Raw genomic sequence first — 20,694 nt, 5'->3', positions numbered from 1 at the left:
GCCCTTCGTTTTTGTTTTGTTTTGTTTTACCTTTTCTTTTTAAAGTGGTATCATTGACATACGACACGATCTTGGTTTCAGGTGTGCAATGAGGTGACTGGATGTTTGTAAACCGGGGGCGCAATCAGCGCAATGTCTCGTTAACACCCGTCAGCACGCACCGTGACAGACTTTCTTTTCTTGTGATGACAACTTTTACGATCTACTGTCTCGGTGACCTTCGCAAAGTCAACCCGGTTTCGTTAAGGACAACAGCCAGGTCTCCCATCCCACCCCCACTGCCCTTCAGACGATACCTCCACAAGGGAGAGAAATGGTGCACCTTATCAGGGACTTTTTTAAGTTTTAAAACATGTCCCCGATGCAACTGGCCTGTCCAAGGCGGAAGCCCCTGGGCCAGCTGGGCCAGCACCAGCCCCTCCCCCACATTTCTCCTCCCACCACCACCTTTAAAGGGCCTGGGACCCACAGGCCACCATCTGCCACTTGCCTGCCGCCCGCCACCATGCACTGTCTGGCCAGCCTAGCTCTGGCCCTGCTGGCCCTGGAGGCCGCCCTGGCCCTGGCCCTGGCCCTGGCCCTGGCCCCGGCCCCGGCCCCGGCCCTTACCTTGCCAGGTAGGCCTGGGCTGCTGCCCCTTGGGGGGCGCCCAGGAGGGTCCTCCCAACCTCCCTCTGCTCCAAGTGCGTCCCTGACACACTGCTGGCCCTGATGTGTTGGTGACAGGACGGGAGGCGCAGAGCGGAGGAGGCTGGCCCCTGGGGGTCCCCCACAGTGAAAGAGTGGGGCACTGCCTAGAGACCCCCCAGGTGCTGCAGGGCCCGGGTCATTGTCCCTGATCGCAGGACAGCTCCCGGAGCATCGTGGGCCTGTCCTTGGCCCCCTGGCTCTTAACCCCACCTGCTGCCGTGGGCCTGGGCACCCTTTTGTCCCCAGGTCACGCTCCACATACTCTTTTCCTTTCAAGAAAGGGTGCGAGTTAGGGTGCTGGGGACTAGACTCCCCATGGTTCCTGCTGTCGTCCCACCTTGCTCCCCCCGCACCGAGCAGCCCCCGGGGTAGGCGGTCCACCAGCCCCACCCACCTGCCTGTCCCGTGTGCAGGGCAGGTCGTGTGCCCGGAGCTCAGCTCCTCGGAGGAGGGTGCCTGCATGGTCTCCTGCAGCTCGGACGAGAACTGGCCCCAAGGCACCAAATGCTGCCCCAGGAGCCCCTGCAGCCGCTCCTGCATGGTCCCCCTCATCGGTAACACCCCAGCCCCTATGCCCCGCGCCGAGGCCTGTCCGGGGGAGGGAGGAGCCAGCTCTGTCCGGGGTCCACCCTGAGTGGGCGCCCCACACCCCTCTTGGTGACCCACCCCCCCCAGCCCCCTAAACTCCACCTGGCAGTGAGCGCATGCCCCTGCTGGCCTGGCCGCTGAGGCTCAGCCGCCTCCTCCCAGCATTGCCCAGGCCTGGCTCCCCGAGGCAGCGGCCACAGTCCCCTCCCTAGGGATGGGGGCACGGTGGGGCTGGGAGCCAGGACACCAGCTGCAGGGGAGACCAGCCACAGGGTGGTCCTGGGGCCTGACGGGCCGGCCGTCTCTCCCCAGCGCCTGTGCAGAGGGCCGGCCACTGCCCACCGGGTGCAGGCCCTGCTGATCCCCCAGCCCTGCTTGGAGAGCAGCGAGTGTTCCGGGGACAACCAGTGTGCAGACAACAGGAAGTGCTGCCTCAGCATCTGTGCCTTGCGATGTCTGGAGCCCGAGGCAGGTGAGCGCCCCACAGCCGCCCCCGACAGCGCCCCGGCCACAGCCACGGATGCAGCAGAAGGTCTGGGCTGAGAGTGGGTGTTGGGCAAGCAAAGGAGGCAGAGGCTCAGAGACTTGCCCGAGCAGGACAGCAGGACATGGTCCAGCCCAACCGTAGCAGGGCCTGTGCCCTTGCCACATAACCTTGGGAGGCGTCTGGGCTCCCCAGCGTGGGAGGAGGTCTGGGGCGGGAGCTGGGAAATGTGGCTCCTGGCCCCCAGTGACCACGCCTGCCTGTGGGCCACGGGGAGGCCTGAGGCCTCCGTGTCCCCTGCCGAAGAACCCCGTCAGAGGGGGGCTTCCCCAGGAGCCCCTGGCTGCCAGGAGTGACCAGCCTGAGCCTGCTTGGCAAGAACTTTCTCTCTAGGATCCAGAGAGTGCAAGATGCTTCCTACCCGCTGCTAATAAAAACCCACCCACTTAGCTTCACGTCCCTCCGTCTGTCTGTCTGTCCAGGGCACCTGCTGGGAGGGACAAAGCACACAGGCCTCTGGGAGCTCCCGGGCTGCCCACCCAGCCCTCGAGGCTCTGGCCCTCCGGGGTCCAGCCCCGCTGAGAGGCATTGCTGGCGTGGGGACAGGGGCAGAGTGGAGCCTGCAGGGAGGGTTGGGGCCACGAGGTCGCCGCAGCCTCTCTCCACGGCACCTGTGACCCCATCTGGGGTGGCGGGTGCAGTGGGCAGGTGTGGTCACAGGGAGCCTCAGTGCCAACAGCACCTCGGGCAGCCTTGTTGGGACCTGCAGTGAAGTGTGCACACCCACCAGACACGTGGTGAGCACCCCAGAGCTTGCCCCCAGGGTTCCCACCAGGCTGCCCCGACTGCAAACAGCCCCCAGAATTTCTGGAGGTGACCCGCACCCTGGCTCACTTAGCTCCAGATTCAGGGGTTCCCACGAACTCCACAGATTCATGAAGCTGTAAGGACGATCCACAGAACTCCGAAAGCACAGTCTGTTATAAAGGACACAGACCAGCAAAAGCCAAATAAAGACCCCACCTTGGAGGTGGGGGCGGGGACGTGGGGGCCTGTGCCCCCGCTGGGTGGGGGCGCACCACCTCCCAGCACACCCACGTGTCACCAGCCCGGAAGCCTCCCTGAGCCTCGGTGTCCCGAGATCTTCTCAAAGCTTCAGTGACAGGCGTTAGGATGAAGCCATTGACCATTGTTGACCAACTCAGCCCCGGCCCTCTAACCCCATGGCTGGCTCCTCGGGCCGCCGGCCCCTGTCCTGTGCCATCGAGGACCCCCACCCCAGAGCCATCTCACCAGCATAGACTCAGGGATGAGAAAGGGGTCCTTGCAAATATCACAGGGCACTCGTATCACCCAGGAAACTGCAAGGTTTTGAAGTGCTGTTCCAAGGAGGGGACAAAGACCAGAATTCTTTTTGTTTTTAGGATTTTTTTATTTATTTATTTGAGAGAGAGAGAGAGCAGGAGCAGGGGTGAGGGTCAGAGGGAGAAGCAGGCTCCCCGCTGAGCAGGGAGCCCGAGGGGGGGCTCAATCCCAGGACCCTGGGATCATGACCTGAGCCGAAGGCAGATGCTTCACCCACTGAGCCCCCCAGGCGCCCGCCCTCAAAGACCAGAGTTCTTGACGGCCAGCCCGCATGGGTGCTTTCGGCCGGCCTGGCCCCAGCTCGTGCACACTCCAGCCACCTGCCACGTGCCCACTGACACATCAGGAGCTGGGGAGACAGGATGGGTCGTCCCAAGTGAAAAGGGCTCCGACTAGTGGCTGAATTTTGTTTCTGGACCATTCTCCAGCAAAAGGAACCAGGATTCCTTGGAGACGTTGAGTGAACACGGGACAAGGCCACGTGGGACACTGCGTGTCAGAAAACGGCACCAGCCTGCAGCCGCCACGATCCAACTGGACTCCAGCAGCTACAGTGGAGGGCAGGAAGCTCTTCCTCGCAGAAAATGCTAGTCAACACGGGGGTGTGGGGGTGGGCAGCAAGACTAGAAGCCCATCGTCCACACTCTACGGTCCTCACTACTCCAGGCAGTGTCATCGGGTGCCAGGGAAGCCACTGGGAGTAAGGGCACAGTCTCAAGCATCCCCCATCCTCGCTCATCATCCGCCAGGGGGCACTTCTTCCACAGCAGAGAGCTGGTCCCCAACTACGCATTCTAGGACTCACCGCGGCCCTGTGCGTCCCAGTGCGACCCAAGGGACCGCGACACTCGCAGGTGGCGGCCTTGCCAGAGATGTGCCATCAGGTGAGTGCAGAGGGCCGGCCACTCTGTGTTCTTCTACAACACTCAGGAGGGGGAGGGGGGAGAGAGAGGGGGAAGGGAGAAGGGAGGAGGAGATGGAGGGAGAAGGGGAGGAGGGGGGAGGAGGGAGAGGGAGGGGGAGATGGGGAGAGGGAGGGGGAAGGGAGGAGGGAGGAGGAGATGGAGGGAGAAGGGGAGGAGGGGGGAGGAGGGAGAGGGAGGGGGAGATGGGGAGAGGGAGGGGGAAGGGAGGAGGGAGGAGGAGATGGAGGGAGAAGGGGAGGAGGGGGGAGGAGGGAGAGGGAGGGGGAGATGGGGAGAGGGAGGGGGAAGGGAGGAGGGAGAGGGGAGGCAGGTCTGAGCCCAGCCTGGACAGACGAGCCACCCAGCCCGCCCTGCCTCAACCTCAGGGTGAACCAGGCAGGAGGGAGACACCCTAGCCCCCCACTGCCACGCTGGGGGACCCCTCCCCTGCAGAGAACGCCCATCCCCTCCATCCCTGCATTAGCCATGCATCCAACTCGTCAGCTTGAGGCCCTAACATCTGCCCTACGTGCACACACTGGACACTGACCCGCCGCCCGCCGCTTCCCCCCAGACCCCTCCTCAGGAGCAGTCCTCCGCCCCCAGGGTAAGGGGGCCACTTTCAAATGCTGATCAATGATGAGCCCATGCCCCAACCCCCTCCTCCACGGGGGCCTTAAACTCCAGGCCACTCCCCCCACCCTGCGGTCCTCACCCCCAGGGACCAGAAGACCCAGAGCAGCCCCCACGCAGCAGAGCCAGCCCTGGTCTGGTCCTCCCCACAGAAACCAGAGAGAGGCTGGTACCCACAGTGACCCTCCCCCTGCTTCCTGACCAGGGGCGTCCCTGCGTGCACGGAGTGTGCCCCTTTCTGATAACTGTGACAACCTGTCTTCAACGGCACTCACCTTCTGATCCCTTGGCCTCGCCACACCTAGGATTTCCTGTTACAGAGTATCTTAAAACGGTCGCTTTCAGGGGCTGGATGTGCATCCAAGAGCGGAGCACGGAGGGGTGGGGGGTCCTCTCCCCGCCCCCCACTCCACCACCGCCCACCACGTGCTCATGGTAGCCCACCCCAGAGCTCCCAGGCCGGGCCGGCTGGCCTCCTGCCCGGGCCACCCAGCTCTAACCCCCTGAAGCACCGCTCCTCCGTGCCGAGGGCCCCCACGCCAGAGCCCGGATGGGCTGCAGCCCGGAGAAGCCAGAAGGGCGGCGGTCAGCACAGTTCAGGGCCGGGCCCCACGCACACGCTGCGCTGAGCACTGGCCACGCCACACCAGGAGGCTCCGCAGGACTTGCCGGTGGACATGGGGGAAGGATGCGCAAGGCAGAAGGGTGGACCCAGTGGAGGAGTGGACGAGGGCCGAATGGAGGAGGAGGAAGGAGGGATGATGGAGAAGGCGGAGGGGCTGGATGTGTTGGTTATGGGTTTGGGGGACCTGACTTCTGGCGGGATTCAGGGTTCAGGAGGGCAGAGCGCTCACCACCCTTCCCCGGCTGGGAGGGAGCCTCTGGCCAGGATGGAGAGGTGCTAGGGGTTCAGGTCTGGAGGAACTCTCCAGGCGCCCCCGGACGGTCCCATCCCCCCTCCGGCCTCAGTTTCCCTCAGGTGAGGAGGGCGTGTGGGACAGGTCCATGTGCCTGGCAGAGCTGGGGCCAGGCTCTGAGGGAACAGGCCTGCAGATCCGATTCCTCTTTCCCTTCCCCCTGCCCCCCTTGGGGGGGGGTCTTCGGAGGTCCCAAGGGAGGGTCTCTCCCTGAGAGGGGACAGCCTGTGACCAGGTCTGTTGTGAGTCCCCAGGCCCACCCCCAGGCTCTGTGATTCTACAAGGACTCAGCACAGCGCCTTGGCCGCGGCTAGGATGTATTAGGGCAGAAGGAGACTGCAAAACCTGCACAGAAGAGGCACGGGGGTGAACTCTGGAGGGGGCTAGGCGGGAGCTTCCAGCCCTGTCCCCGACTAGCCACAGAGGAGCCCGAGGAGCCGCTGGATTCCCCGGCAACACGCTGCTCTCGGTCTGCCACTCCACCTGCCAGCAAGCACGCTGGACGGGACGGGCTGAGGTCTCCCCAGCAATCCTTCCCCCGTCCCCTTCGAAGGGAGATGAACCCATCTCATCCAGCCTTCTTGTCAGCCTGGCGCTCTTGGCCTCCAGGTCAGCAGCAGCAGGCGGGGAGGGCACTGTCCTGCCCCAGCACCTTGCTGAGGGCGCCGGCTGGGACCTCCGGCCAAGGCCACTCTGCCCCCAAGTCACCAACAGGCTGGGGGGTAAGGGAGGAGGCCGGGCGGGCCTCACTGGGAGGCGCACAGGACACAGGGTGGTACTGGGGTAAGGAGGAGGAACGCGGAGGGGAGCTAACAGAGCAGAACCAGGAGAGCGACAAAAACAAGGCCGCCCGCATCTTCCCCGCATCCAGCTGGATCCACTGCCTCTGATGGCAGTGGGGGTTGCAAGCTCTGTGCTCAGAACAATTTGAACACCTCCTGCAAAGTCAGAACCTCCACCCCAACCCACAAAACGCAGCCACCCTGTTTCCCAGCCCTGCCCATGAACAAGGAGCCTCTCTCTGGGGAGCATGGCCCGAGGGCCTCTGCACTGCATTGCCTCAGCCAGCACGGAGCGTGGGGCCCCCTGCGAAAATCTGAGTGACCGTGTGGGCTCTGGACGTAGCCCTCAGGCCCGGACGCCGCTCCCCCGAGAGTGAGGTCAGGGGACCCTCTGGTCACCAGGCTGGAGATGCAGCCCGCGGGCAGTGTTTGCTGGAGCGATGACTCCTGGCTCCGGGGAAGTAGGCGAGGCTTTGGGGGGGGGACGCACGGGGCTCTGGGTGGTCTGTCTGTGGCTCCTTGCCATGGCCGGTGAGTCCCCAGACATCGGGTCCCAGGCGAGCCACCCTCGGAACCTCCAGGACCAATGGCGACAGGAACCGTGGCCCTGGCAAGCACCCGTCTACTTCTGCGCCTACGGACCTGCATCTTCAGGACAAGGTGAACGAAGTCACGCGGTGAGTCATCTCGTGTCAGGACTCTGTCACCGGGCACGTTCCCAATGCTCATCTAGAGATTCTGGCTGGCAACCATCCCATCGGGGACACAACATGGTGTATGTTCGATCATCCATTGATGACGATCGGATTGCGTCTAGTTTGGGGCTTCTGGGAACGCTTGTGCACAAACGTTGGTGCTGACGTGTCTTCCATTTTCTCAGGGTGCGCACCTAAGAGTCACACAATTTCGAGAAACTGCCCCATTTTCCAAACCAGCTACACCATGCTACACACCCACCAGCAATGCTCAGTGCGCCAAACTCCCCAGGCCCTCGCCAACACCTGTCATCTTTGGGGCTCTGTAGAGGTTGTTTTCACATCAGCCATGTAAGTGGGTGCAAAGGGGCACCTCACTGTGGCTGTGGGCGGCATTTTCCTGAGGACTGGTGACGCTGAGCGTCCTTTCCTGTGCTCATTGGACACGTGTGGGTCTTTGGAGAGACGTCTACTCCAATTCTTTGACTGGTTTTCAACTGGGCAACTGCCGTTTACTGTGGAGGTGTAAGAGCTCTTGGACTTTGCGTCTTTGTTTTGAGATTCACCCATGTCACTGCATGCACTGCTGCTCATTCCTTTTTTTTTTTTTTAAGATTTTACTTATACATTTGAGACACAGAGACTCTCTGAGAGAGAGAGAGAGAGAGCATGAGCAGGGGGAGAGGCAAAGGGAGAGAGAGAAGCAGGGTCCCTGCTGAGCCAGAAGCCCGAGTCAGGGCTCGATCCCAGGACCCTGAGATCATGACCTGAGCCGAAGGCAGACGCTTACCCATCTGAGCCCCTCAGGCGCCCCGTTAATTGCTTTTTCTTAATATTCGTTTTCTAGAGCGATTTTAGGTTCACAGCAAAACCAAGTGAGAAGTACCATGAAATCTACCCCTCGTCCCCACAACACACACACACACGCCCTCCCCATCAGCATCCCCCACTAAATGGTACATTCGTTATGATCAACGAACCCACAAGGACTCATCATGAACATCCAAAGTCCCCAGCTGACGTGACGGCTCCCTCTTGGTGTGTTTATCAGATGGGTTTGGACAAAAGTGTGACATCCACCCACCACAATATCACATAGAATAGCTTCACTGCCCGAAAGATCCTACAGTCTGCCTATTCACCCTTGCCACCCCCAGCCCTGGCAACCACTGACGTCTCCACGGTGCCCATAGTTTTGCCTTTTCCAGAACGTCATACATGTGGATTAACACAGTACTCGGCCTTTGCAAACAGGCTTCCTTCCCTTAGGAACATGCATTCGAGGTTCTTCCATGTCCTCTCATGGCTTGACAGCTCACTATTTTTTAGTGCTACGTAATATCCCACCAGCTGGATGGTGGGATATTTTGCTTAGCCACCCCGCTCCTGAAGGGCACCCTGGTTGCTTCCAAGTCTTGGTAATTAGGACTGAAGCTGCCAGAAACATCTGTGCGCAGGTTTCCATGTGGATGTTAAGTTTTCGGCTCCTCGGGGGGGGGTTCCGAACAGCACGACTGCAGGCCTGCATGGCATCTGAGTGTGTTCCGGCCACTGTCCCAAAAATACCACCAACTCTGTGCCTTACAAACAGCAGAAATCTGTCTCTCACTGTTCTGGATGGAGGCTAAAGGAGCAAGATCGGGGCACCAGGACGGTCACAGGAGGGCTGTCTGTTCTCCACTGCAGACTTTTTGCTGTGCTCTCCGTGGTGGAACCTCAGAGGCTCTGTGGGGTCTCTGTGTGTCTCTCTCTTTTTTTTTGTTTTGAGCGAGAGAGAGAGCACACATGCCAGAGGAGGGAGGAGGCAGACTCTGTGCTGAGAGCGGAGCCCCACTACACAAGGCTCGATCCCACAACCCTGCAATCATGACCTGAGCCAAAACCAAGAGTCAGACGCTCAACCAACTGAGTCACCCGGGTGCCCAGGGGTCTCTGTTTTAAAGACACTAATCCCACCATGAAGCCTCCACTCTTCTGACCCAATCACGTCCCGAAGGCCCCACCTCCTAACACCATCACCTTGAACCCTAGATCTCGACATATGAATTGGGGAGACACAGATATTTGGTCCATTGTATATGGTAAGAGTATGTTTAGTTTTGAAATAAAATAGGAAACTTCAAAAGCAGCTGTACCATTTTACAGTCCCACCAGCAAAGGATGAGCAGACATCTGAGGATAGAAACCAAACCAAGAGGAATAATAACAGCAAGAGGAAAAAGAACAGCAACTATACAAGGAAAACAAAAACTTAGAAAAAAAAATCCCTACCACCAAAATCCTTACAGAGATAAGAGAAAATATTACAATCATGAAAAAAAATTGTATAGGGCGCCTGGGTGGCTCAGTCGGTTGGGCATCTGCCTTCGGCTCAGGTCATGATGCCGGGGTCCTGGGATCGAGCCTCACATCGGGCTCCCTGCTCCGCGGGAAGCCTGCTTCTCCCTCTCCCACTCCCCCTGCTCGTGTTCCGTCTCTGTCTCTGTCAAATGAACAAATAAAATATTTAAAAATAAGTAAAGTGTATTTTTAATAAAGAGTATAAAAAGGAGCTCTTGGTAAACAAAGTGTGACGGCAGAAATCAGGCCTCAGGAGAGCTAGAAGCTAAAGCTGAGGAAATGTCTCAGAAAGCAGAGCAAATAATAATAACAATAAGATGAAGAGAGGTGGAGATGAGACAAGATGGGAAAACCAGGGAAAATCAGAAATCGGTCCAGAAGAGCCAATATTCAAACCTGGCCATTTTGGAAAGAGAGATTAGAGGAAGGAAAGGAAATATCCAACCAAATAAACTACAAACCCTCAGCCTGAGGACATGGGTTTTAGGTTAAGGGCTCATCACGGGCTCAGGCAGAGGGAGACTCGCATCGCTGTGAAATATCAGAACCCCAGGCATAATGAAAAGACAGCTTTTAGAAATTAAAACAGGGCGCCTGGGTGGCTCGGTTGGTTGAGCAGCTGCCTCCAGTTCAGGTCACGATCCCAGGATCCTGGGATCGAGCCCCGCACCGGGCTCCCTGCTCCGTGGGGAGCCTGCTTCTCCCTCTGCCCTTCCCCCTGCTTGTGCGCTCTCACTTGTGTGCTCTCTCCCTCAAAATAAATAATATATATATATACATATTTTTTTTTTTTTTTTAATTAAGGGCGCCTGGGTCGCTCAGTCCTTAAGCGTCTGCCTTCGGCTCAGGTCATGATCCCAGGGTGCTGGGATCCAGTCCCGCATCGGGCTCCCTCTGACCCTCTACCCCCTCATGCCTACGCTCTCTCTCAAATAAATAACTTAAAAAAAAGGAAAGAAGGGAGGAGAAGGGAAGAACAGGAGGAAGAGAGGGAGGACTGACACCGCAGACGAACTTTTGGACTCAGAAACGTGAGGAGCTGGGAGGCCAGAGGGTCGTGCAGCCACGGCCTTCAAAAGCAGGAAACGGCTTCTAGCCAGAGCCAGCCGGCCCGACGGGCCAGCGGGTGCGAGCGCACAGTAAGTAGTCCCTTCAGACCCACAAGGTCCGAATCGGCCTCCGCCCCATCAGCTCTCCAGGACCAGCCAGGGCGCACTCCGACAAACTCGCGGCCGGAGGAGCAGCGACAGGACTGCGCAAGGGGGACCCCGCCGACGGCCTCCCGGGATGGAGGGGCCACGCCGGTGGCCCCCGGGAAGGGGAGACCCCGCCGACGGCCTCCCGGGAAGGGGAGACCCCGCCGACGCGCCCCCGGGAAGGGGGGACCCCGCCGACTGTCCCCGGGGAGACCCCGCCGACGCGCCCCCGGGAAGGGGGGACCCCGCCGACGCGCCCCCGGGAAGGGGGGACCCCGCCGACTGTCTCCGGGAAGGGGGACCCCGCCGACGCGCCCCCGGGAAGGGGGGACCCCGCCGACTGTCCCCGGGGAGACCCCGCCGACGCGCCCCCGGGAAGGGGGGACCCCGCCGACTGTCCCCGGGAAGGGGGGACCCCGCCGACTGTCCCCGGGAAGGGGGACCCCGCCGACGGCCTCCCGGGATGGAGGGGCCACGCCGGTGGCCCCCGGGAAGGGGAGACCCCGCCGACGGCCTCCCGGGAAGGGGAGACCCCGCCGACGCGCCCCCGGGAAGGGGGGACCCCGCCGACTGTCCCCGGGAAGGGGGACCCCGCCGACTGTCCCCGGGGAGACCCCACCGACGCGCCCCCGGGAAGGGGGGACCCCGCCGACTGTCCCCGGGGAGACCCCGCCGACGCGCCCCCGGGAAGGGGGGACCCCGCCGACGCCCCCACTGGGGGTCGGAAGGCGCCGGGACCCACCCGATGTGTAGGAGCGGCTAGAGAGAGCTCCGGGGAGAGGCGCCGGACTCTGACGGACACCGGGAGCCGCAATCCGGCGACCACAGGCCGGGGCGAACCGCACGGAGCCGGGAGAGCGCGGCGCAAAGGGACAGTCACCACGCACGGACCTCAGGTGCGCGGGGCTCCGCTTCCCCGCACTTCAGTCTTTCCAAAATTACACGGTCACACCTACAAGCCAGAGACTGCACATAAATTCCACAATTCTACAGAAAACAGAAACCCTGGCAGGACGCAGGCACACCGCGCCTGCATTTCCGCACGACCTCGGCCGGGAACCGTCTCCTCACGGGGACCCGGGGCGGGCTGCAGCGCGCCCAGCCTTCAGCCCCGGGTCCCGGGCGCCTCATTCTTCCCCCTTCCCACCTTCCCTGGGCCCGTCTCTCCCTCCCCTACTTCCCATCTCCTAGTTTGTGCCCTCAGCAAAGATGGCACCCAGCGAGAAAAGAGCAGCCAGCGTGGTTTCCGGCTGCCTGCCCTCAGCAAAGATGGCAGCCGGCCGGAAAGGGTAGCGCGCATGACTTCCGGTCGGGCGGACCGCGGCTCGGCTCGCTTCCGGCGGCGCTCCGAGTGACGTAGCGAGCGCGCCGCGCGGCGTGAGCCGAGGGCGGTGCGGGGACACATGGAGGTCAGCGGTCGCCGTCGCGGCTGCTGCGTATGTCCGGTGCCGGCGGGGAGGGGGATTCTGGGCGTGAGTCCTGAGGGCTGGAGGGCGCGCCGGGTTGCTGGGGGTCGGGGTCCTGGGGCTGGAGGCGGGGACCCGGCCGGACCGTGCGCACGCGCTCCTCCGCCGCCATCCCGCGTGGTGGCCCGCGGGCCCGGGTGCCGGTGGTCTGTCTGCCCCCGAGGGCCGGGCTTTGAGGCTGGTGTTCGCCTAACCCCAGTGGGGCCCCCGAACCTCAGCTCCCTCCGTAGGCGGCAGGGTTGTCTTCCGCGGGGAGACGCCCCGCCGCCGGGGCGCCGTGGGTGGGGGACGTTGCTTTTGGGCCCGTGTCCCTCCGGAGCCTCCGCTTTTCGGTGATCAGACCGAGGGTCTTAGAGCTGCGGTGCGCTGGTGGGCGAGTGAAGCATGACGGCCGGTTGCCAAGTTCCGGGAAATGGAAGCAACGTTGAACGCGCTCTCTGCTTTGGCAGGAGGGGAGGCCCGGGCCCTTGCCGTGCGCCGGCCGTTGGATCGCCCTGCTGTGCGAGACGGTGCGAGCGGTTAGAGGCCGCAGCAGCAGGATGCGTGACGGGTCCTTGGAGGTAACGTCTCGCCTGGCTGTGGAGGCATGAAGGGTGATTTCCTGGGTCCTGGGGTGTCGGGGGCAAGAGGGGGAACAGCAGGGCCTGCCGGGCTCTCCTGAAGGTGCGGGGCCTGTGGGAGGTGGGAGTGTGCTGCAGGGAGGTCGTCCGGGTGTGAAGCTGTGGGACGTGGGTTACATGTCCTGGGTTTTCCAGGAGCTGCTTGAGGTAAAATGTCTTGTCCCGCGTCTCTGCAAGTCAGCGATTCTTAATCCTGGGTGCCTTTGAAGTAAGAGAGTGAATGCCTGCAGAGCCACACCTAGGAGGCCTCGGTCTGGATCGTTGAACTAGGTGGTTCCAAGCACAGCCAGGACTGGCACTCTACAGCCCAAGCTGTAATGCTCCTGCGTTTGGGTGTTTGGTCACATTCTACGCTGAAACGAAAAGCCTGTGAGCTTTTTGCTTCAGAACGCACTGGCGTGCCCAGGGACAGGCAGAAAGGCGAGGTTCCCGCTGGTGTGGAGAGAGTGGCCGTGGTTTCATCTGCCCTGCTCTCATGTCTGGGAGTCAGGAGCTCTGCCTGCATCACCCCTTTCTCTCCTTTGTCTTTTCAGGGCTGTGGGACCACTTGTTAGCAGTCGTGCCTGCCTGTGCGCCCCCCGTCATGGCGGCTCGCCTGGTGAAACGATGCGCATGCCTCCTGAGGGAGGCCTCCCTTGTGGCCCCTGCCGTGGCTCCAGTTGGCCGACTGAGATTTACCCAGGTCACCCCCAGGACTCTGACTTCCTCAGCTACCTCGCCCAGTTCCCACTTCCCAGGTTCCTTGTCAGGGCTCTCAGAGAAGGAACAAGTGTTCACCACCAGGCCAGAGCAGCAAGAGGTGGACCAGCTCATCCAAAAGGCCACTCGGCCAGAGGAGCTCTTGGAGCTGCTCGATGGTGGTCACTGCCTGCAGGAGAACCACGCCGCCCTCATGCTCATCCAGCTTTCTCGCCTGCTCTCTGACAAGCCAGAGTACAAGGCCTTGCTCATGCAGGATGCCCGCTTTCAGCGGCTTCTCCAGCTTGTCGACGGCCAGGTGGGTTTCTAGAATGTTCTCTGAGGGTTCAACGGGCAGAAAACAGTGGCATCGGAGTCCAGAGCAGCCACTCGCTTTCTATAGGCAGGAACCCTGCTGCTTTCTTAGTTCTCCACGTCCTGTGGTTTTTCATTTTGTAGAGTCTTTATTCTCTTAATCCTCTTCACAGCCCCAGTAGGTGAATATTACTGTCCTCCTCTTCCAAGCAGCAGATGGGACGTGAAAATGGACGCACAGGAAGCGAGCTGGTCTTTCTCTGTTTCTGGGGTGCTTTTTCCCTGGCCAGGCCATCCTGACTTGGGTAGCTCCCCTCCGGTATCTGGCTCACAGTGAGCACACCCCTGATGCTGGAGGAGATGCTGAGGGGCTAATGAAGGGTGCCAGACAGCCGGGCTGAGCGTGGCCATCATCCAGCTGGCCAGATCCTTACCCACGAGTACGGAGAGAAGGGGGGACATGTCTGTGTGGCACTGGCGGCGGGGGGGGGGGGGGGGTGGCGCACACCAGTTGTTGGCTCTGGCCTTGTCAGCCCACATTCCCTCCCCTGCTCCGCGCTGGAGGGAAGAAGACATGCTTCTGTCACTGAGCACCAGAGCCTTGTATCCAGTTATCAGAGGTGACGAGGAGGAGATTCATAGTTCAAGGGTGGAGTTTCTGGACTGCAGGGCAGGAAAGCAGTGGGCGTGGCTGGCTGTTTTTTTAACAAGATAGGCTAACAGAAAATGTCGGAACGCTCGAGAGTGGTAAGGGAAGTATCGAGTCATGGAGTTTTCTGTCTTAGTGAAACGTGTGCGTGCACTGGGGTCACGACAGAAGGTCACTTCTCTCTGATGCTGTCGATCTAATCCCTTATCGAGCTCCTTGTTCTGAGACTGTGATCTTGATTGTTATTTATTAAGTATTTGGTACACACACAGATAACTGAAGCACGTTTTAGGAGATGAGAGGGGATGTTGTAACTAGTTTATGAGCCAGAACAAACTGGGAACAAAGTACAATGCGAACGATGACCAAGCTTCCTTTTAAAAGTCGCCCTGCCATCCAGGAGACGCACAGGTGCAGGCATCAGGTTTCCTGATACGGACTCAAATTCTGCACTTGCTGGCCTCCCAGCCCTTCACTGGCTCCCGTGTTTGCGCTGCACCCCCTCTGTGTGGTCCCATTTCACAGATGCAGGGAGCGGCCCCACCAGAAGGGGCAGAGTTAGAGGCTCAGTGCTGCCGACAGCCCCCCATGAACACCCGGGTCCTGGCTCCCCTGTGGGGCCTCTGCAAGGGTGTGAGCCAGGCTGGAGGGGCCCCCTGGAAACACGCCCTGCTGGGAACAGCGGGGTCCCCCTTGTCAGAAGCAGCCCCCGAGGAGGAGGGAGATGGTGGCGCCGCCGGCATGGGGCTTTGGGGACACTGTGTGGGGTGAAGCCTCACAGGCTGTGGGTGCCTGAGGTGACGATGGTGGTGGCAGGTGAACAGCCGGCCTCTCTTCCCTGACGCCTGAGGGTGTAGGGGCAGCTGGGCCTCCTCTTGCCCACATATGCCAGGGCTGCTTTGTGGGGCTTCACGCCTTGGGGAGGAGGGGCGGGGTGGGGCAGCGGGGCGCCGGCACCTGGACCTGCTCTGCAGGGTGTCGGCTTCGCTCTCATCGGCGTTCCTGAGAGACGCGATGTTCTCAGGAGCTATAGGACTGCTCCGTTGGAGAAGAGGGGTTTAGGGTTCGGGGCTTCTCAGACTCGGTAGAGCAGTTGTTTGCCCAAGAAAAGTCAGCATGTCTGACAGCTAACAAGCGTCATGTCACTGCCAGCAAAAGAACCAGCAGGTTGACAGAATGTGACCCTGAGTCAGCCCTGCAGGCTTTCCCCTGACTTCTGGACCTGACGGCTTGCTTGGGTTTGGGTCTGCACGTGCAAGAGGGCACTTGTCAGGCGTGCCCACCGTGCAGATCCGTGGCCAGGTCTCTGTGTAACCGGCCACCTCAGTGGAATCTGCATTGGGGAAAGCCGAGGGGAATTGCCCTTCTCGCGCAGAGCTCTTATGTGCAGGTGGCTCCGACAGCTGGCGGAGTGGGGCGGGCTGCCGGAAGTGCCCGCCTTCCAGCAGTGGGTGGGGAGCCGTGCTGGGCAGGCAGCTTCCAGCCCAGACCCCTGGCACGGGACAGGTCGGGTCTCAGGTGTGACTTCCCTGTGTCCTCCCCGCCCAGATAGCCTCGGTCTGGCATGGACCCCTCGTGAGGCTGCTCCGGAGCCTCTACGCACTGGCGCTCCCGGCGGCCTGCAAGGAGCTGCAGTCGGTGGAGCAGGAGGTACGGTGGCGCATGCGCAGGCTCAAGTACAAGCACCTGGCCTTCCTGGCAGAGTCCAGCGCCACCTACATGCAGGAGCGGGGCTCCCAGGAGCTGCTGGCCGAGCTGCTCGTGCACTTGGAGCGGCGCTGGGCAGAAATCGAAGATGGCCGCATGGTGGTGGCCATGATGGCGAAGACAGGGCCCCTGTCGGAGCCGCTGATGAACCGCCTGGAGGACAAGGTACTGGGGCAGGAGGCCTGGGCAGCCACAAGCACGCTCTGTGGCCATGCTGATGAGCCTGGCGTGCCTCATCTTCTCTAAAACTACCTTGTGCGTGTAACCTGGGCCGGCCAGTGGCCTGGCTCCAGGCTGGCGCTTCCTGGCGATGTCATGCCCCCACTCCTGCCCTGCAGTCAAGTCAAATTCAGCCCCTGTTCCCATTGTAGTGGGCGCTGGCCCAGATGGCTGCCACAGCAAGCCCTGCGGCTCATGGGCCCCGGGTCCCCCCATGCTGGGACCTGGGGATAAGTCTGGCTGCAGACAGGGCGCCCCGGGCCCAGGGGTTCCCCGGATGGGAGCTGAGGCAGGCCCCACACGGCCGGGGCCTGGGGTTAGTGAGCTCAGGTCCAGTCGCTGTCCCACAGGGGCCACACAGCGCTGCCTGGGAGCCCTGGCCTCGGCCGTCCAGCTGACCGCTGCCGGCTGTGATTGACAGTGCCTGGAGCTGGTAGAACAATTCGGCCCCGACGAGCTGCGGAAGGTGCTGGTGACGCTGGCCACTCAGAACCGGCGCTGCGTGCCCTTGCTGCGAGCCATCTCTTACCACCTGGTCCAGAAGCCCTTCCCCCTGACGAAAGGCATACTCTTGGACCTGGCGTACGCCTACGGTGAGCCCTTGCCACCGGGAGCAGTGGGGGGAGAGGGCGCTCTGGCCGCAGCTGTGTCAAATTCGGTGCCCGCCCGCCCCGTGGCTTGCACTGGCCCGAAAGGCTGCCACAGAAACGGTGTGACCCATGGGCCCTGATCCCCCGTGCTGGGCCTCAGGGATAAATTTGGTCACGGACACCTCGCCCCCAGACCAGGCTGGGGTGGCTGGGTGGCTCCCAGGGCAGCCTGCCGACCCTCACGGGGTGAACCCTGTGCTTGCTCTGTCCCGAAGGCAAACTTGGCTTCCAGCAGCCCCAGGTGTTCCAGCGCCTGGCTGCCGACCTGCTACCCCACACGCCCCGCCTGACGTCCGGCGAGGTGGCCCGCTGTGCCAAGTCCTTCGCCCTCCTCAAGTGGCTCAGCGGGCCTCTATTTGAGGCCTTCGTCCAGGTGAGCCGGGCAGAGCCCTGCAGCCTGGGCTGGAACGGCCTTGTGGGCCTGACCCCCTCAAGGAGCGGGTTCCCTGCCCCTTCCATCAGGGAGGCACAGCCGGCCAGACACACTGCCTAGTTGCAGATCGGGGGTTCCTCCCCGGGTCATTAAGTGGTGCAGACGAATGGGTGAGGATGGTGTCCTTTGTCCTCTCACTGACCTTGGGAGGAATTTATGTCTTTGGGTGGCTGTCGCAGGGAGTAGTATGGACGGCCAGGCTCTCAGCTCACAGCTCCCAGAACAGCAGCGAGGAAAGATGCTTATGTTTGCATGCAGCTGCTTGAGGCTGTGCCGGGGGGATGCAACATTTCTAGAGCCTCTGCCGGGCGGCTCTCTAGGGTCCCAGCCTCTGGGGGATGGCAGCTGCTGCCAGGGAAGGTCTAGGTGGTCCCAGGTAGCTGGGGTCACACGCCCTGTGGGAGGGACGGGTCCGTCTTACGCTGTCCCCCGCTTCATGTGGCCGGCCTAGCACGTCCTGGACAGAGCCCAGACCATCCCGGTGCCGCACCTGTGCAACGTGCTCCTGGCCTTCGCGCATCTGAACTTCCACCCGGAGCGGGAGGACCAGTTCTTCAGCCTGGTACGGTCTGTGCACCCCTGCTCCCCCATTCTCTTCCCTTGGTTTGCCGGCTGCCGCAGGGCTCCTGGGGTGCAGCTTCAGGCTGGACTTCTGCATGGGGGCCAGCTAGAGCCACATGGCACACATTGTCTGGGCACCAAAGACGTGCAATCCCCCACGCCTGCTCTGTGGCCCAGAACAGCTGCTGCTCAGGAGGTGTCGGCCGGCTCACTCGCCGCACAGTCAGGGGTGGGGGACCCCTGGTCTCCGTTCCTGAGGCTTCCTGAATGCCCCGCTGACGCTGCTGGCAGCGCTGCATGCTGTGCAGGCCACCGTGCAGAGTGCATCCATGCAGGGGTGAGGCGTCCCGCGTGTGCACCACCGGCTTTGACCCTGGGCCTCCATGTGGCACCACCCCAGCAGGCCAGCTGTGGCTCCTTTCATAGCCTCCAACTCCCCTCAAGGCCAGAAGCATGTCCCTGGCCTCGGGCCTGCTCGCTGCGTTAAGGGAGACATGATTTCGGGGCACGGACTTGCTGCTGGGAGGGGCCGGAACGTCTGCCTGAAGGTCGTGCTGTCTGGGTTGGCCCTGGGTGCTGAGGAGAGTTTCTGGTACTCTCTACAAAGGGCTGCCCCACGCCTGACCGAGAGCAGCAGCAGGAATCCCCCCATAGCTGCTTTGGGCGTCAGTGCGGCCAAGTCATTCGGGAGCCCTTAGCACTGCTGGCCTGGGGACGTTGGCGGCCGCTGAGGGAAGCCCCCTCCCTCTGCCCGCCCTGTTGTCACCCAGGTTCACGAGAAGCTGGGCTCAGCGCTGATGGGCCTGCACCCAGCACTGCAGGTGGACGTGGTGTGGGCCCTGTGCGTGCTGCAGCAGGTGCAGGAGGCAGAGCTGCAGGCCGTGTTGCACCCTGACCTGCACACCCGCTTCCTAGGTGAGCGGCGGGGTGTCCCCTCCTCTCCTAAGTGATGCTGAGCCCACGCAGCGCCCCGAGCTCACCAGGCATTGGCTGCTCCTCCGCCCCCTCCCTGTGGGTAGCCCACAGACCCCCTCCTGGTGACGCATGTAGTTCAGGGGGCAGCACGGGGGCAGGGTGCCACTGTCCCCCACCTGGCCCGCATGTCCCTCCACCCCGGTGCCGCCCTCAGCTCCCCCTTTCTTTTCACGCTGTCTTCTCCCTCAGAGGGCGGGTCCCCGAAGGATCAGAGCACCTTCCAGAAGCTGCTCCACATCAATGCTAGCGCCCAGCTGGAGCACCCAGAGTACACTGGCCCCCATCTGCCAGCCTCAGCCCTGGTCCCCAGACTCTCAGCTCTCGACAGGAAGGTGACCCCCTTGCAGAAGGAGCTGCAGGACACGCTGAAGGGACTGCTGGAGGGCAGCAGCAGGGGCAGCTTCATGGTGCCCACGCAGTACGGCTGGGTCCTGGGTGAGGCCCTCCCCACGCTCCCCCTGCTGACGGCCACAGGGCTGCTGCTTGTTTGGCCCCTCTGCTGTGAGGAGGGCCCTGCGCCCCCAGGGACAGTCCCCAACATGTGCACCCACACCCCTCCCTAGACGCCGAGGTGCTGCTGGACTCTGAAAGCCAGTTCCTGCCCCCCAGGGACTTCGTGGCCCCTCATCTCGCCCCACCCTCTGGGAGCCAGCCGCTGCCCCCCGGGGCCAAGAGGTAGGCAGCCACGCTGCTTCTCTGGGGCCCCCTCCTCCCTCCGAGGGCCCTAGGGAGTATACTCCGCTCCAGCTCCGTGCCCCTTGCCCTCCAGGCTGGCCTTCCTGCGGTGGGAGTTCCCCAACTATGGCAGCCGGAGCCGAGACTTGCTGGGGCGCTTCGCGCTGGCCCGGCGCCACGTGCAGGCCGCTGGCTTCCTGGTGGTGGACGTGAGTACTGTCGGGGCCCAGCCCCGGAGGCTGGCCACGCCAGGGGCCCCCCTTGACACGGGAGAAAGGGAAGCTTGGAAGGTGGTATTTCACGCCGCAGTTCCTGGGATCCGCTCAGGGCCTTGCAGACCAGGTCTGCACGCCGGCCCCGGAGTGCACGGTCCCGTACAGGCCAGAGGACGCGGGAGTGTCCTTAAATACCGCGTGACGGTTTGGTCACATTTATATCTTGGGTGGATTTCTGTCTTTAACAATCTTTAAAAATTAAAAAGTTGTTCTGGGGTGCCACGGACTCTCGGATCCCTGGCCGCAAGGATCAGCGCCCTGTATCTCTGAGCACTGAGGCAAGCGGGGCGTCTTCCCTGGCCACAGTCCTACAGCTCTGTGGGCTTGGGAGCCAGGGGTGCGGGTGCAGAGCAGGGGTCCTCACGCCCTCCCCGCAGGTCCCGTACTACGAGTGGCTGGAACTCAGGTCTGAATGGCAGAAGGGCGCCTACCTGAAGGACAAGATGCGGAAAGCAGTGGCAGAGGAGCTGGCCAAGTGACCGTCCCGAGCCGTGGACCATGTTCGTGGGGGGCTGGGCTCCCCCAAGGCCTGACCAGGGCCACTTGGACACAACGTCCCTGCGCGAGCTTGCCGGCAGCTCCTGCCTCCCGTGGCCAATAAACCTGTGACTTTGGTTTTCAACACCAGGAGGCGCCCCGGCCTTTGTCCCCATCACCACTCTCCGCCCTGCTGTCGGCGTGGCTGGCTGGTCCCTGCTACTGCCTCCCCGGGCCCTCGTCCCGGCCGCGCGCGCGCACGGTGCATCGGCACGGATGGAGCCCCACGCTTCCGATCTTGGGGCCATGAGGACCTTCCTGGGCAGGCCCCTGGGTTTTGAGCATGTGGCTTGGGGTTCTCGTGGCGGTGTGGGTACTGAGCACAGTCGTCCTGGGAGG

The 20,694-nt window shown here is 62.1% G+C and overlaps 1 protein-coding gene and 2 non-coding genes across 10 annotated transcripts; all 3 read left to right on the top strand.

The window, feature by feature from the left end:
* The first annotated feature begins 3,992 nt into the window (after positions 1 to 3,992).
* On the top strand, positions 3,993 to 20,445 carry TBRG4 (transforming growth factor beta regulator 4). Of its 8 annotated transcripts, none has more exons than XM_027574525.2 (12): positions 11,944 to 12,031; positions 12,511 to 12,654; positions 13,215 to 13,678; positions 15,872 to 16,195; positions 16,671 to 16,842; positions 17,115 to 17,272; positions 17,784 to 17,894; positions 18,664 to 18,808; positions 19,058 to 19,303; positions 19,432 to 19,543; positions 19,638 to 19,752; positions 20,196 to 20,445. In XM_027574525.2, the coding sequence occupies exons 2-12, from the start codon at positions 12,648 to 12,650 to the stop codon at positions 20,295 to 20,297; spliced, it is 1,956 nt and encodes a 651-aa protein (XP_027430326.2). In that variant the 5' UTR covers positions 11,944 to 12,031; positions 12,511 to 12,647; the 3' UTR covers positions 20,298 to 20,445. The 8 variants fall into 8 exon arrangements, with proteins under 8 accessions (XP_027430324.2, XP_027430326.2, XP_027430327.1 ...); XM_027574526.2 differs by having other exon boundaries at positions 19,616 to 19,752; positions 20,196 to 20,440; XM_027574523.2 differs by lacking the exon at positions 11,944 to 12,031 and adding an exon at positions 3,993 to 4,011 and having other exon boundaries at positions 12,511 to 12,621; positions 19,638 to 20,440.
* Positions 16,364 to 16,501, top strand: LOC113912091. Its single transcript, XR_003516711.1, has one exon. It is a non-coding gene; the product is annotated as a small nucleolar RNA SNORA5 (small nucleolar RNA).
* On the top strand, positions 16,889 to 17,023 carry LOC113912092. Its single transcript, XR_003516712.1, has one exon. It is a non-coding gene; the product is annotated as a small nucleolar RNA SNORA5 (small nucleolar RNA).
* Positions 20,446 to 20,694: the final 249 nt, after the last annotated feature.

The sequence above is a fragment of the Zalophus californianus genome, chromosome 12 (genome assembly GCF_009762305.2).
Source record: "Zalophus californianus isolate mZalCal1 chromosome 12, mZalCal1.pri.v2, whole genome shotgun sequence".
Lineage (NCBI taxonomy): Eukaryota > Metazoa > Chordata > Mammalia > Carnivora > Otariidae > Zalophus > Zalophus californianus.
Note: the sequence above shows the minus strand (reverse complement) of the source record. Positions and strands in the feature narration are given on the sequence as shown.